General features: G+C 40.9%; 1 protein-coding gene across 6 annotated transcripts in view; it reads left to right on the top strand.

Moving 5' to 3' along the window:
• Nucleotides 1-12,416, top strand: part of LOC117660687 (E3 ubiquitin-protein ligase MARCHF8-like) — a 78,626-nt gene that overhangs the window by 59,972 nt on the left and 6,238 nt on the right. The window contains exon 7 of one of the 6 annotated variants that reach the window (XM_034408828.3): nucleotides 2,197-2,307. The exons of the other annotated variants lie outside the window; for them this stretch is intronic. Within the exon in view, the coding sequence (XP_034264719.1) occupies nucleotides 2,197-2,297 (101 nt within the window). The 3' untranslated portion in view covers nucleotides 2,298-2,307. Of the gene's footprint in view, nucleotides 1-2,196; nucleotides 2,308-12,416 lie in introns of those variants that run through there. 6 annotated transcript variants of the gene reach the window in all.

The following is a 12,416-nucleotide window of genomic DNA, read 5'->3' on the forward strand; positions in this document are numbered from 1 at the left end:
GAAGCCTGAGGATAGGAAGGTGAATTTGGCTGCACGCAAAACTCACCAGGCTGCAGCTTGGGCAATCAGGTCTGCTACAGCGGCTTCATTCCTTTCTAGAACATAACTCCTATGGTTAAAGCAGATGCAGGCCAGGATCTCCCCAAAGGACGTCCGCCTCCAACAAGATCTCAGCAAGCTGATAGCCGCAATGGAATACACAGCCGATGCAACTATTAATGCTGCTAAACTTGCCTCTAGAGCTCTGGTGTCTAATGTAGCATCCAGACCCTTGTTATTGGCTACGCCAATGGCAGGCGGATACCAGGTCCAAGTGGTGCCTGGCCGCAGCCCCCTTTAAGGGACGTCAGCTATTTGGAGAAGTGTTAGACCCCATCCTTGTGGAAGGGAAAGATAAATGGAAGGTTCTGCCTCAGCTGAATAGGAGATATGATAGAAGACCTACTCCTTATTACCGTAGGCAGCCCTTTCGGAATACTGAGGCGGGATTCCCCGCCTCCCAATTCCATAGGCAATATTCCCACGGGGTGGACAGATCTCAGAACAGGTCAGGATTTCGAGACAGATCTCGGCAGCCACAGTCCAGGGGGTCTTACAGGGGTTCTGGGGGATGCCCCTACCGCCGTTCCAAATGACTCATGGACTCAAATCCCTATTGGCAGGTTAAAGATGTTTGCTGACCAGTGGAGGGATACCACTACGGACGCGTGGGCTTTACAAACAGTAACTCTCGGACTAACCTTAGAATTTTGTTCCAGACCCCCTCGTCGCTTCATTCAATGTCCGGTACCCAGGGAGGCCTCCAAGAAAGCCATGGTGGAGGCCAAAATTCAGCACTTGCTGGACATAGAACTGGTACCAATTGGGCAAAGAGGTTTGGGGTTTTACTCTGTACTCTTTCTAGTTCCTAAGAGCTCGGGTGACCAAAGGGCAATCTTGAATTTAAAGGACCTCACTGTTCACATAAAATACAAGAGATTCAAAATGTAATCCCTTCATTCGATCCTGGGTGGCCTCGGGCAAGGAGATCTTTTGACATCAATAGATCTCAAGGAGGCTTACCTCCATGTGCCCATAAGGATATCCCACAGGAGGTTTCTCAGGTTTGCTTTCGCAGGCCGCCACTAGCAGTACCGGGCCCTTCCCTTTGGCCTCTTCTCAGCACCGCGCGCCTTCACCAAATTACTGGTCATGGTAGCGGTGCATCTGAGGACCCATCCCATCTGCCTACAGTGTTATCTCGACGATGTTCTGATCCAGTCATCGTCTTTCAGGCAGGCAGAGCTGGATCTGCAACTCACGATCCAGACTCTTCAGGATCACGGCTTCTCAGTAAACTGGGAGAAAAGCCATCTGATTCTGTCCACCAGGCTTATCCATTTGGGGGCGGTGATCAACACTCAGTTGTTTCAGGTGTTCCTGTCTCAAGAACAAAGGGGCAGTATAAGAGAGATGGTAATGCAGGTTCAGGCGTCAGACTCAGTACCCCTACTGCTTCTTTCCGAACTATTAGGGAAAATGATTTCTTGCTTAGCAATAGTTCCCTGGGCTCGTTTGCATACCAGAGCTTTATAGTGGCTCCTTCTCCCCAGTCAGAGGTCAGGGCGCAGCAACTCACTGTGCAGGATTAGGGTTCCTCAACAGGTGCTTCCTTGGATTGGTGGAAGTCGAAGGCCATGGAGAAAGGTTGCCTATTCCGGGATCCTCCCAGACTGGTCCTAACATCAGATGCCAGTCTCTTCGGCTGGGGGGCACACCTGAAGGCCCATGTGACACAAGGGCGGTGGTCTCAACAAGATCTATGCAATGATATCAACTGGTGGAGCTGAGGGTGGCCCATCTGATGCTCCAACATTTTCAAACCGAGTTGTCGAATCAGCATGTTCTTCTGTTAATGGACAATGTCACTGCCAAGGCACATGTCAACCGTCAAGAGGGCACTCGCTCCAAGCTCCTCATGTGCGAGGCGAGGAAGTTGTGTCTCTGGGCAGAATGGCATCTACTGTCCTTGCGGGTGTAACACATCGCCGGGACGTCCAACTCAACGGCGGATTGGTTGAGCTGAACAACAATAGACCAGTCCGAATGGCGTCTTCACCCAGATTTATTCCACCTCATCACAGTTCGTTTTGGGACCCCGACTCTGGACTTGTTCACCACTCCCCAAAACACTCAACTGCCTCGTTTTTTCGCCAGGTTTTGGACTCCGGCGGCCGAGGGGATCAACGCCCTTTGTTGCCCGTGGCCAACCGAACTGCTGTACGCCTTTCCTCCCATCCCCTTACTCCAGAAGGTGATCAGGAAAATCTTGGAGGAAGAAGCGGAAGTGTTGTTAGTCGCTCCGTATTGGCCGAGATGTCCATGGTTCGCTGACCTGATGTCGCTATTGATATCTCGCTCCTGGATATTACCACCGCACAAGGTCGCCCTCAGTCAGGGGGCCCTTCAACATCCAGACCCTCAGTGGTTCAAGTTGGCTGTTTGGCACTTGAGCGGGAGACTCTCCAGAAGGAGCTTTACTCTTCTGAGGTGATCTCCACCATTCTGGCATCTAGGAAAGCTCCACAGTCAGGATTTATGATGCCACCTGGGCGTCGTTTTGTCGCTGGTGCACTAGGGTCAATCTGGTACCGACATCCGCGACCGTCCCACAGGTCCTGGATTTCCTGCAATGAGGCCTGAAAAAGAGACTGTCCACTAATACGCTTCACCGACAGGTTGCAGCTCTGGCGACCATTTTACCAGGTGAGGGGCCTGTTCCGCTCTTCCATCATCCAAAGATCTGCAGCTTTTTAAAAGGAGCTGCCAACTTGTTACCGTCAATAGTCCATAGGTACCCGACCTGGGACCTGTCATTGGTTTTGCAAGCGCTCACCTTACCTCCTTTCGAGCCCTTGTGGACTACTACAATTAGACTATTTACCTTTAAAGTTGCCTTCTTAGTGGCAATTACATCTGCACATAGGATATCTGAGCTGGCGGCGCTTTCAATGTGCCAGGATTTACGCGTTTTTCACCCAGACCATGTCATTCTTCGTTTGAACCCTACCTTTGTGCCAAAAATAAATTCCTGGTTCCACAGGGCACAGGAAGTCATTCTACTGGACTTTTGTCCAAGGGTGAAATGTAAAATGTGTTACTACCGGTTATGTGGGCGTGGCTTGGTGGAGGGGTGTAATGTGACTGGGTGGGCGTGGCCAACTTTTTTTTTTTTTTAAACTTTTCAAAGCAACTCAGCTGGGATCATCAGAGAGGCATTTTAAAAAATGCTTTGAAAAGCCTCTCTGACGATCAGGCAACTCAGCTGGGATCGTCAGAGACTTTTCAAAGCATTTTTTTACCATCTCTTCGGCCAAGAGGTTGCAGAAAAAAATGCTTTGAAAAGGCTCTGAGGATCCCATCTGAGCCGCGCGATCATCAGAGGCTTTTTTTTTTTACTTTTAAAAGCATTTTTTCATCAGAAGAGGTTGTAGAAAAAATGCTTTTAAAAGTAAAAAAAAAAAAAGCTTCTGATGATTATGCGACTCAGCTGAGCATGGGGTGGGGGGCGCAGGGATTTTTGCTACCGGTTCTCTGAACCACCCGCCGCCATCGCTACCGGATTGGGCGATCCAGTCTGAACCGGGAGCATTTCACCCCTGCTTTTGTCCCAATCCAAGACATCTGAGGGAAAAGCGCTGGCATACGTCAGATGTTCGCCAGGCTTTGAAAAGATACATTAAGCGGACAGCACCTTTTAGGCAGACGGAGGCCTTATTTGTGTCATTCCAGCCCACTTCAATGGGGAAAAAGGTATCACCATCTACCATTGGATGTTGGCTCAAGGCGTGTATTGCATTAGCTTATGAACAACAAGCTCATCCTGTGCCCCGTCACATCACGGCGCACTCTACTCGAAGTGCTGCCACCACAGCGGCCTGGGCTACGCAGGCATCGATTTTGGAAATTTGCAGGGCTGCCACTTGGGCTTCCCCTTCTCCGTTCGTGAGGAATTACAAACTGGATCAGTACGCATCTGCTGAAGCAGCGTTTGGGAGGCGCGTCTTACAGAGAATCCTGCCGGCCGAGGGGACCCTGGACTAATCTGCTTCCTGCCCAACATCAATTTAGCTTGGGTATATCCCATGCTTGGACTCTCCAAGCAGCGCTCAGGAGAATGAACGTTGGAGTTGCCATGAACGTTCCTTCTATGTGCACTGTAGGAGAGTCCAATCCCACCCTGGTTTGTGCTGGTCCGGGGTCCAGGAGTGGTCGTTCTTCGATTTGGACTGTGTCTTCTCTGTTTCCAGTTTCGTTGGGAAAAACTGAGACTCAGCTGGAAGAGGAAGGCATGGCCAAAGAAATTCCAACTCAGTGATGACAAGTCAGACTGAATTAACCCATGCTTGGACTCTCCTGCAGCGCACATAGAAGGAACGTTCAAGGCAGTCCAACGTTCACTCCATACATCTCCTGGAGCACTTCAATAGTCTGGTTTCCCAGCGCTGTGGAGTAACTCCAGTCATCGTCCTCGGAGATTCGTTTCTCTCTCCATTGAGTGAAGTGTTGTCCCGAAGGTGTGAGTAGTGGTCCAGGAAGTGGCCGCCCTCGACGGTCTGCTGTCTTGGTGTCAATCCACCAATCTCTGGAATCACCTTGCTGTGCCTCTACTGCTACTTGCAGCTTCTGTCCAGTGAGCTCTTCCCACCTGACCTGTCCTTTGGCCTGACCGTGGCCACAGACTCCTCTGTAGGAGAAGAGGTCTCGAGCACAGTAGCTTTGGTTGGAACTACTGACTCTTCAAGGTCAGCTGCCCCTAACCTGGCACCGTACCCTCAGCCATTGAAAAAAAATGAGCCGTAACAAATCTGTCAGGTTCCAAACAGAAGGAAATAAAAGGAGACAAACCTGGATGGCTGCTACCTTAGTTTAATCACTTTACTGGCACTCACAATCGCAGATGAACATCTTGTTAGGGCTACTGCCCTGTACTTCCCACCACCATTTATCCATTAGTTATCACCACCCACCCAATCACGCATGCTGCTCCCTCCCATGTAACCCGGAAGTTGGCTTATGTTTAATTCTTGAGTATTTGCAACCAGCATCTAAACAGTTAATCCAATTGTTATTTCCGGCTGGCCATGATGATGTCATCTCCCAGCTATTCCCTTTCGTCAATCCTATCAGTTCCTGGGAGGCTCGATGAAGCAGATGCTGGGCTGAAATGAGGTTTGTGCGTTCCTCCCCCACAAGAATGGCAGCTCCATGCCGACAGCGTGCTGGAGCTGACAAAGAAATTATATCATTTTTTAATTAATTTATCCTCTGTTCCTGTGAATATCCTATCCAGCTCTGTCTTTTCTAAATAGAAACCATATAATTTAGCATCTTTTTCATATCTTGTTTGTATCTGCATGTACATATATCAATCCGTCTCAATCCCCTGTTCTTCCAGTTCTTGTTTCCCTTTCAATTCCCCCTTACTGTTAATAAATCCTTGTATCTAACAATATTTCCAAAATTAAAAACATTTGGGTGTATTAAAGCTTCCATTGTTGATAACCATATTGGTATTTTCACATAATATTTGTCTCTAACCTTCTCCCATACCAATAACAGTGCATTCCTTATATAATGTCTGTGAAAGTACGTATGTATCTTATTTCTACCATACCACAAAAATGCATGCCATCCCAGTTGTAAATCATTGCCTTCCAATGTTAGTACCGTATTTTCCGGCGTATAAGATGACTGGGCGTATAAGACGACCCCCGACTTTTCCTGTTAAAATATAGGGTTTGGGCTATACTCGCCGTATAAGACTACCCCTCTTCCAACGTACACCAAATAAAAATTAAAAAACCTCAACTGGCTCACCCTCAATGTAAAAGCAGCTGTGCTAGACCCAGAATGGCCCCTGCAACAAGCAGGAACCTCACACAGCCACAAAAAGCTCAAAAAACCAACGTTCACACTTTACACACACAAAATTCCACATACAGCTTTGTGAGATTTTGTGTGTTTGTGTAGTTAGAGTGAAACACTACAGAAACACACTAAATCTCAGAAAGCTGCACAAATATTATTTTATTTTATTTTATTTTTATTTTTATATGAAAGCTAAATTTAAAACTTCCTAAACTTTAAATGGCTAGGTCTAAAAAAGAACAACTAAAAAAAACCCCCAATTAACTATTTTTTTTAAAGCTCCCAAAGGGGAAAAAACCTTACCCAATAGAACAGGGGTCTCCAACCTTGGCAACTTTAAGACTTTTAGACTTCAACTCCCAGAATTCCTCAGCTTTGCTTTGCTGGCTGAGGAATTCTGGGAGTTGAAGTCCACAATTCCCTGCCTGCTTGATTGCAGGCAGGGAGTTTTTTTTTTTTTTTAATTAGATTTATGTGCCGCCCTTCTCCGGAGACTCAGGGCGGCTTACAATGCGTTAAGCAATAGCCTTCATACTTTTGTATATTTTATACAAAGTCAGCTTATTGCCCCCACAACTGGGTCTTCAATTTACCTACCTTAGAAAGGATGGAAGGCTAAGTCAACCTTGAGCCTGGGGAGATTCGAACATGCAATAATTGCAGACAGCTGAATGTTAATAACAGGCTTTTAGTCTGTTGAGCTATCCAGGCTCCAGAGTTGCTTGCTGATGGAATGGATTCAGGCAAGCGAAGCAAGGCAAGCGTTGCGACTAGCAGCTAAGGTAAGCAAGCTGGAGGGGGAAAACTTTTTTCCTTTTACATGGCTCTGGCGATCCAAGCTGAGTTTCCTGATTAGCAGGCAACTCAGCTGGGATCGTCAGAGCTTGGATCGCCAGAGCCATGTAAAAAAAAAAGTTTTTTCCTTTTAAATGGCTCTGGCGATCCCAGCTGAGTTGCCTGATTAGCAACTCAGCTGGGATGGTCAGAGCTTGGCTCATCAGAGCCATTTAAGGCTCGTCAGAGCCTTTCGGGCTGGTCTGCCTGGTTACAGGAGAACGACACCCGGCGTATAAGACAACCCCCGACTTTTGAGAAGATTTTCATGTGTTAAAAAGTCGTCTTATACGCCGGAAAATACGGTAGTCTTTTTATTTCTTAATTCAACCCATTCCTTCAACCACGTCAATGCTGCTGCCTGGTAATATAATTCCCAATTCTGCAGTCCAAATCCACCGCGTAATCTCGTGTCTTGAAGCATTTTTATGCTTATTCTTGCTTTTTTCCCTTGCCATATAATTACCTTATTAAGATAAGTCTTTTCAATTTTTATCGGTACTGTCTGAAATAAAAATAATAATCTTAGTAATATATTCATCTTTATTATTGCAATCTTTCCCATAAGTGATAGTTGAAGATTCTTCCACTTCTCCAAATCTTTCTCAATTTGTTGTTTTAATCTATAATAATTGTCCTCTTTTACCATTACACATCTTGAGGTTAAGTATACTCCTAGGTATTTAACTCTTTTCTAAATTCTCTTTTATCTCTCTTTTTTGTTTTTCTGTAATATTTTTCACCAAGATTTTTGTTTTATCTTTATTTATTTTTAGGCCAGACACCTTTCCATAACTCTCTATTTGTTCTAGTAATTTAGAGCCTGTTATTTGTGGTTCCTCTATGATGAATACTAAATCATCTGCAAAAGCTTGTAGTTTGTACTCTTCTTTTTTAATTTTCATCCCTTTTATCTCTTCATTTTGCCTAATGTTTCTATTTAAAAATTCTAAGGTCTAAATAAACAACAATGGTGATAGAGGACATCCTTGTCTAGTGCCCTTCGTGATACTGACATTTTCTGTCATTTCTCCATCATTATCTTAGTGGATTGTCTGTCATAAATCATTTTTATAGTATTTATAAATCTCTCCCCAAAATCCATTCTCTGCAATTGTTTTATCATAAATTGCCAGTTCACATTATCAAAGGCTTTTTGCACATCCAAAAACATCATTGGCATTTACTTTTCTGAGTGTGTTTCATAATACGCCAAAGTATTCAAAATTATGCTCATATTGTCTCTAATTTGCCTTTTTGGTAAAAATCCATTTTGGTCCATATGAATATATTCATTTAATAGTTTTTTTAACCTATTCGCCATTATTGAAAGAAAAATCTTACAGTCCACATTTAACAACAAAATTGGTCTATAATTTTGTGTCCTCTTTAGGTATAAGTGTTACATAGGCCTCCCTCCATGAGTCTGGCATTCTTGCCTTCATTAAAAGTTCATTAAATAATTCCAACATTACATTACTCATCACTTCTTGTAATATTTTATATAATTTAGCTGGTAAACCGTCTGGTCCTGGTGCTTTCCCACTTTTTTGTCTTTTTAGTGCTTCTGTTAATTCCATCATTGTTATTCTTTCTTCTAACATTCCCTTATATTGTTCTGTTATTTTAGGTAAATCTGATTTTTCCAAATAATTTATTATCTCTTCCTCTGGAATTTTCTCTTGAAAGTAAAGTTTTTCATAATATTGTTGAATTATTTTCTTCATTTCTATAATGTAATTTCCCTTCTTCATCTTGTAAGTGTTTTATAACTTTCTTCTTCTCTTTTTTTAATTTATATGCTAGCTCCTTCCTGGTTTGTTTGCATTTTCAAAAAAGTTCTGTTTAGTTGCTCTTAATTTATTTGCTAATGATTCCTGTTCATTTAAATTTATTTCATGTTTTTTCAATTCCATCAACTTCTTAATTTTTTTATTTTGAATATCTTTTTGGAATTCTTTCTCTAAATTCTTATAATTGTCTTCCAGTCTTATCTGTTTTTGCCCTTTATTTTTATTCTTTTTTCCCCAAATACATTATTGCCAGACCTCTAATATAAGCTTTCATTATATCCCATACATTCTGAAGTGATGTGTCCTCTTTTTTATTTATTTTAAAGAAAAATTCTAGTTCTTTTTCCATAAACTACTGGAAGTCCTTTTCATTTAATATTGTTGCGTTCAAAGTCCATCTTGTCTTTTTCTTTTGTCCTTTCCATATTATTGTCTACGGTCCACCCAAATATTTGAACCAATATTTACTTCTTGAACATTGTCTATAAGTTCTGTTGACATCCATATCATATCTATCCTCGACCAAAATAAATGTCTATTTGAATAGAAAGTATATTGATTCTCTTTCAAATGTTTTTGTCTCCAAATATCTTGAATGCTCAATTCTTCTATCATTATAAAAAAGGATTTTGGCAATGTTCTTCTAGATTTTTTATTTGTCTTGACTGTTTTATAATCCAAATCTACATCTGTTACAGCATTGAAATCACCCATTATACATACTTATTCATAGTCCAATTCTAAAATTTTCCTGTGTAATCTCCAATAAAATTCTTCTTGCTTTTCATTTAGTGCATATACTGCTATCAAAAGTATTAGTTTAAAGTTCATTTTTATTTCCAGCATCAGAATCCTGCCTTCTTCGTCTTCAAAAAGTAATTTAGGTTCTAATTTTTCTTTAATATATAAAACCATTCCTCTTTTACTTTGTTGTATCAATGATGTAAATAAAACTCCTAACTTTGGATATTGTAGTAGTTTTAAATGTTGTTTTCTAATATGTAGTTCTTGTAAACATATAATGTCCATCTTCAAACTATTTAATTTGGTTAAAGTTCTATTTCTTCTTATCGCCGCATTCAGTCCATTTACATTTAGTGATATTGCTTTAATTTTGTCTTCCATGTTTTACTTGTTACTAGTTTTTAGTTTCATCGCCCTAGTTCCATTGGATCCTTGGATCTTGCCCTTTCTCTTAATGCTCTTTCTTCTTTTGCTTTTTCATCTTTGTCTTTCTCTTCATCTTTCTGCTTTGTCTTTCCCACTGTTCCCAAATCTTCTAATGGTCCACAAAATTGTTGATAGAATAATTTTGCTTTTCCAATAGAATCAAGTCTATGTCTTTGTTCTTGCCATGTCACCAAGATTCCTTCAGGTATTAGCCATCTGAAACCTTTGGATATTAAAATTTTTGTTAAGAACTGATATTCTCTCCTCGGATCCCTGACTCTTTTAAGTATTTGACTTAAAACCACAAGTTCTTTATGTTTCAGTGCTGTAATTCTTGCTGCTTGTAATATCTCTGTTTTCACTGCCTTCTTTGTAAATCTTACATATACTTTTCTTGGTAATTTATTCCTCATTGCATATCTTGTATATACTCTAAAAGCTTCATCAATCTCATTTAAAATCTTTTCCTTGGATTGTCCCAAAACTTCTGACAAAATCTCAGCAATCACCTCAGGTAAATTTTCTCCTTTTTCTTCCTCTATATTTTGAAATCTTAAGTAAAATTCAGAACACTCCATTTCCAACAGTATAATTGTTTTTTCTTGTAATTTGTCAGTTGACACCAATTTTTCTTCTAGTTCCTCAACCACCTTCTCTGTCATTTCCACTTTTTCTTCTACTTTCTGGATTCTCTGTTTTTCCCAATCAAGCTTTCATTTCTTTTAACTTCTGTTTTAAATCATCATGAAGCGACTGCATAAAATTTTTTAGTTCCATCATCTCCAAAGTTTTCTGTGTTTCTGTTATTGAGGGACTTGATGTTGAATGTAAATGAGCTGTAAATTTCTTCATTTCCACTTTTCCAAATAATTTATAATCCACTTGTGGTTTGTTTATAATCCAAATATCTAATCCACCGGATGGTTGGATTAGCAAAAATAAAAGAAAAAAAAATCCCAATCAACCACCTCCCTCCAAAAATTCAAAACTCCAAATCTCCCATCAAAAAGAAAAAAAGAGAAGAAAAAGAGGAGAGAAAAAAAAGAGAAGAAAAAAGAAGAAAAGCAAACTACAAAAGGTAGAAGTTCAAAATAAAAATCCAAACAACAACAAAAAAGGTTTTTTCTTCTGACTCTTCAAGTCATAATCCAAATTCTTAGCACTCTAATTCTGTTAAATTCAGTAATAAAAAAGCATCTAGATAAAAGGCAATTCAAAAAAAAAAAAAGCTTTTCACTTTTCCACCAGCAAATCTCAAAACAGAGTACTTCAAAATGTTCACAAAAAGTTATACAGAAAACTAGTCACCCCAGAAGAAAAAAATAATATAAGATTAAAAGCCCCCCCAAAAAAGTTCAGAAGCAAGTTCAAAGTCTAGTCTTCTCTCTTCCACATCTGTTCTATTATCATTCAGCCAAAATGCCAAGGTCAATCGCAGTTAGAATTTCTTCATGGTCAAAATCTTTTTCTCTTCTGCCACTAGATGGCACTGCAGGTTAACTTTCAACAACAACAAAAAAAAAACAGTACTTTCACTCCTTTAAAGTTTGTTGTTTCAAAGTTTCTTTTTATCAATCACCACCATTCTATAACATTTCATTCAAATGGGATTCAATCTTCAATTCATTATCCAAATTCTTGTTAATTTTAAAAAGGTTAAAAATTCCCCAAGTCCTTCTTAATCAATAAAAATAAAGTAAAAGCTTCCAGTTTTGCTTTCCTCGCCGCCAAATTACCGGATGTGAGAGTGAATACACACCCGCCCTCACTCTCATCTAGTTTTTTCCACCTTATGGGTCTTTCAGGTGGATTTGAAGGGAAACTCTCAAGAAAAAAAGCCAAATCACTCTCGGCTCGATGTCACACATTGTCTCTTTTCTTCCTCTTCTGTTGAGGCTGCCCCAGCTTCCTAGCGACTTCTGTAGTCGCTTTCTGCACTGCCCGGTTTGAGGAGCTTCTTCCGGTCCAGCCAGGGAGTTTGCGATCTCCCTGTGCTGACTAGTCTGTGCTCCTCTTGTTTGTCGTTCCTACAGGACGACTTAGGTCACTGGGGACCCCCAGACAGCTGAGATATCGACGGGTCTTTGAGAGCCCTCAAAGAGCTTGTCGTACCGCTGTGACACTGGCCACGCCTTCTCCGAAAATATTTACAAAATGTTTTATAGGTGGCATCTGCCACCAGCAAGAATGGCAAAGATATTCCAAAACATATCTCCCAGATGTTGGAAATGTAAACAGATACCGGGTTCTTATCACCATATGTGGTGGACTTGTCCTTTAGCAAATATATATTGGTTAAAAATAAAAATGTGGCTAGAAGAAATGACAAAACAACAAATAGACTTAAAACCAGAGATGTTCTTGTTGGGCATCCTACCAGAGAAATATTATAAAAGAAATACATATTTAATTTTACATGTGGTAACAGCAGCAAGAATTGTGTACGCACAAAATTGGAAAAATGAAAATATATCTATAGAGGAAAATGTAATAAAGAAAATACTAGAATGTGCTGAAATGGATAGATTAACATTGAAAATTAAGGATAAGGAGGAAACATAATACTTTTTAACTTGGGAATTATTCTATCAATGGTTAGAAAATAGAAGCAGAATTTAGAAATTTAGTGTTGTGAAATGGGGTTGAGGGGTACCCCGGACCGTGAACCAGCTCATGAGCAAACACACTGAGACTGAAATAATTCTGACA

The sequence above is a fragment of the Pantherophis guttatus genome, chromosome 3, assembly GCF_059756535.1.
Source record: "Pantherophis guttatus breed Tessera chromosome 3, ASM5975653v1, whole genome shotgun sequence".
Classification (NCBI taxonomy): Eukaryota; Metazoa; Chordata; class Lepidosauria; order Squamata; family Colubridae; genus Pantherophis; species Pantherophis guttatus.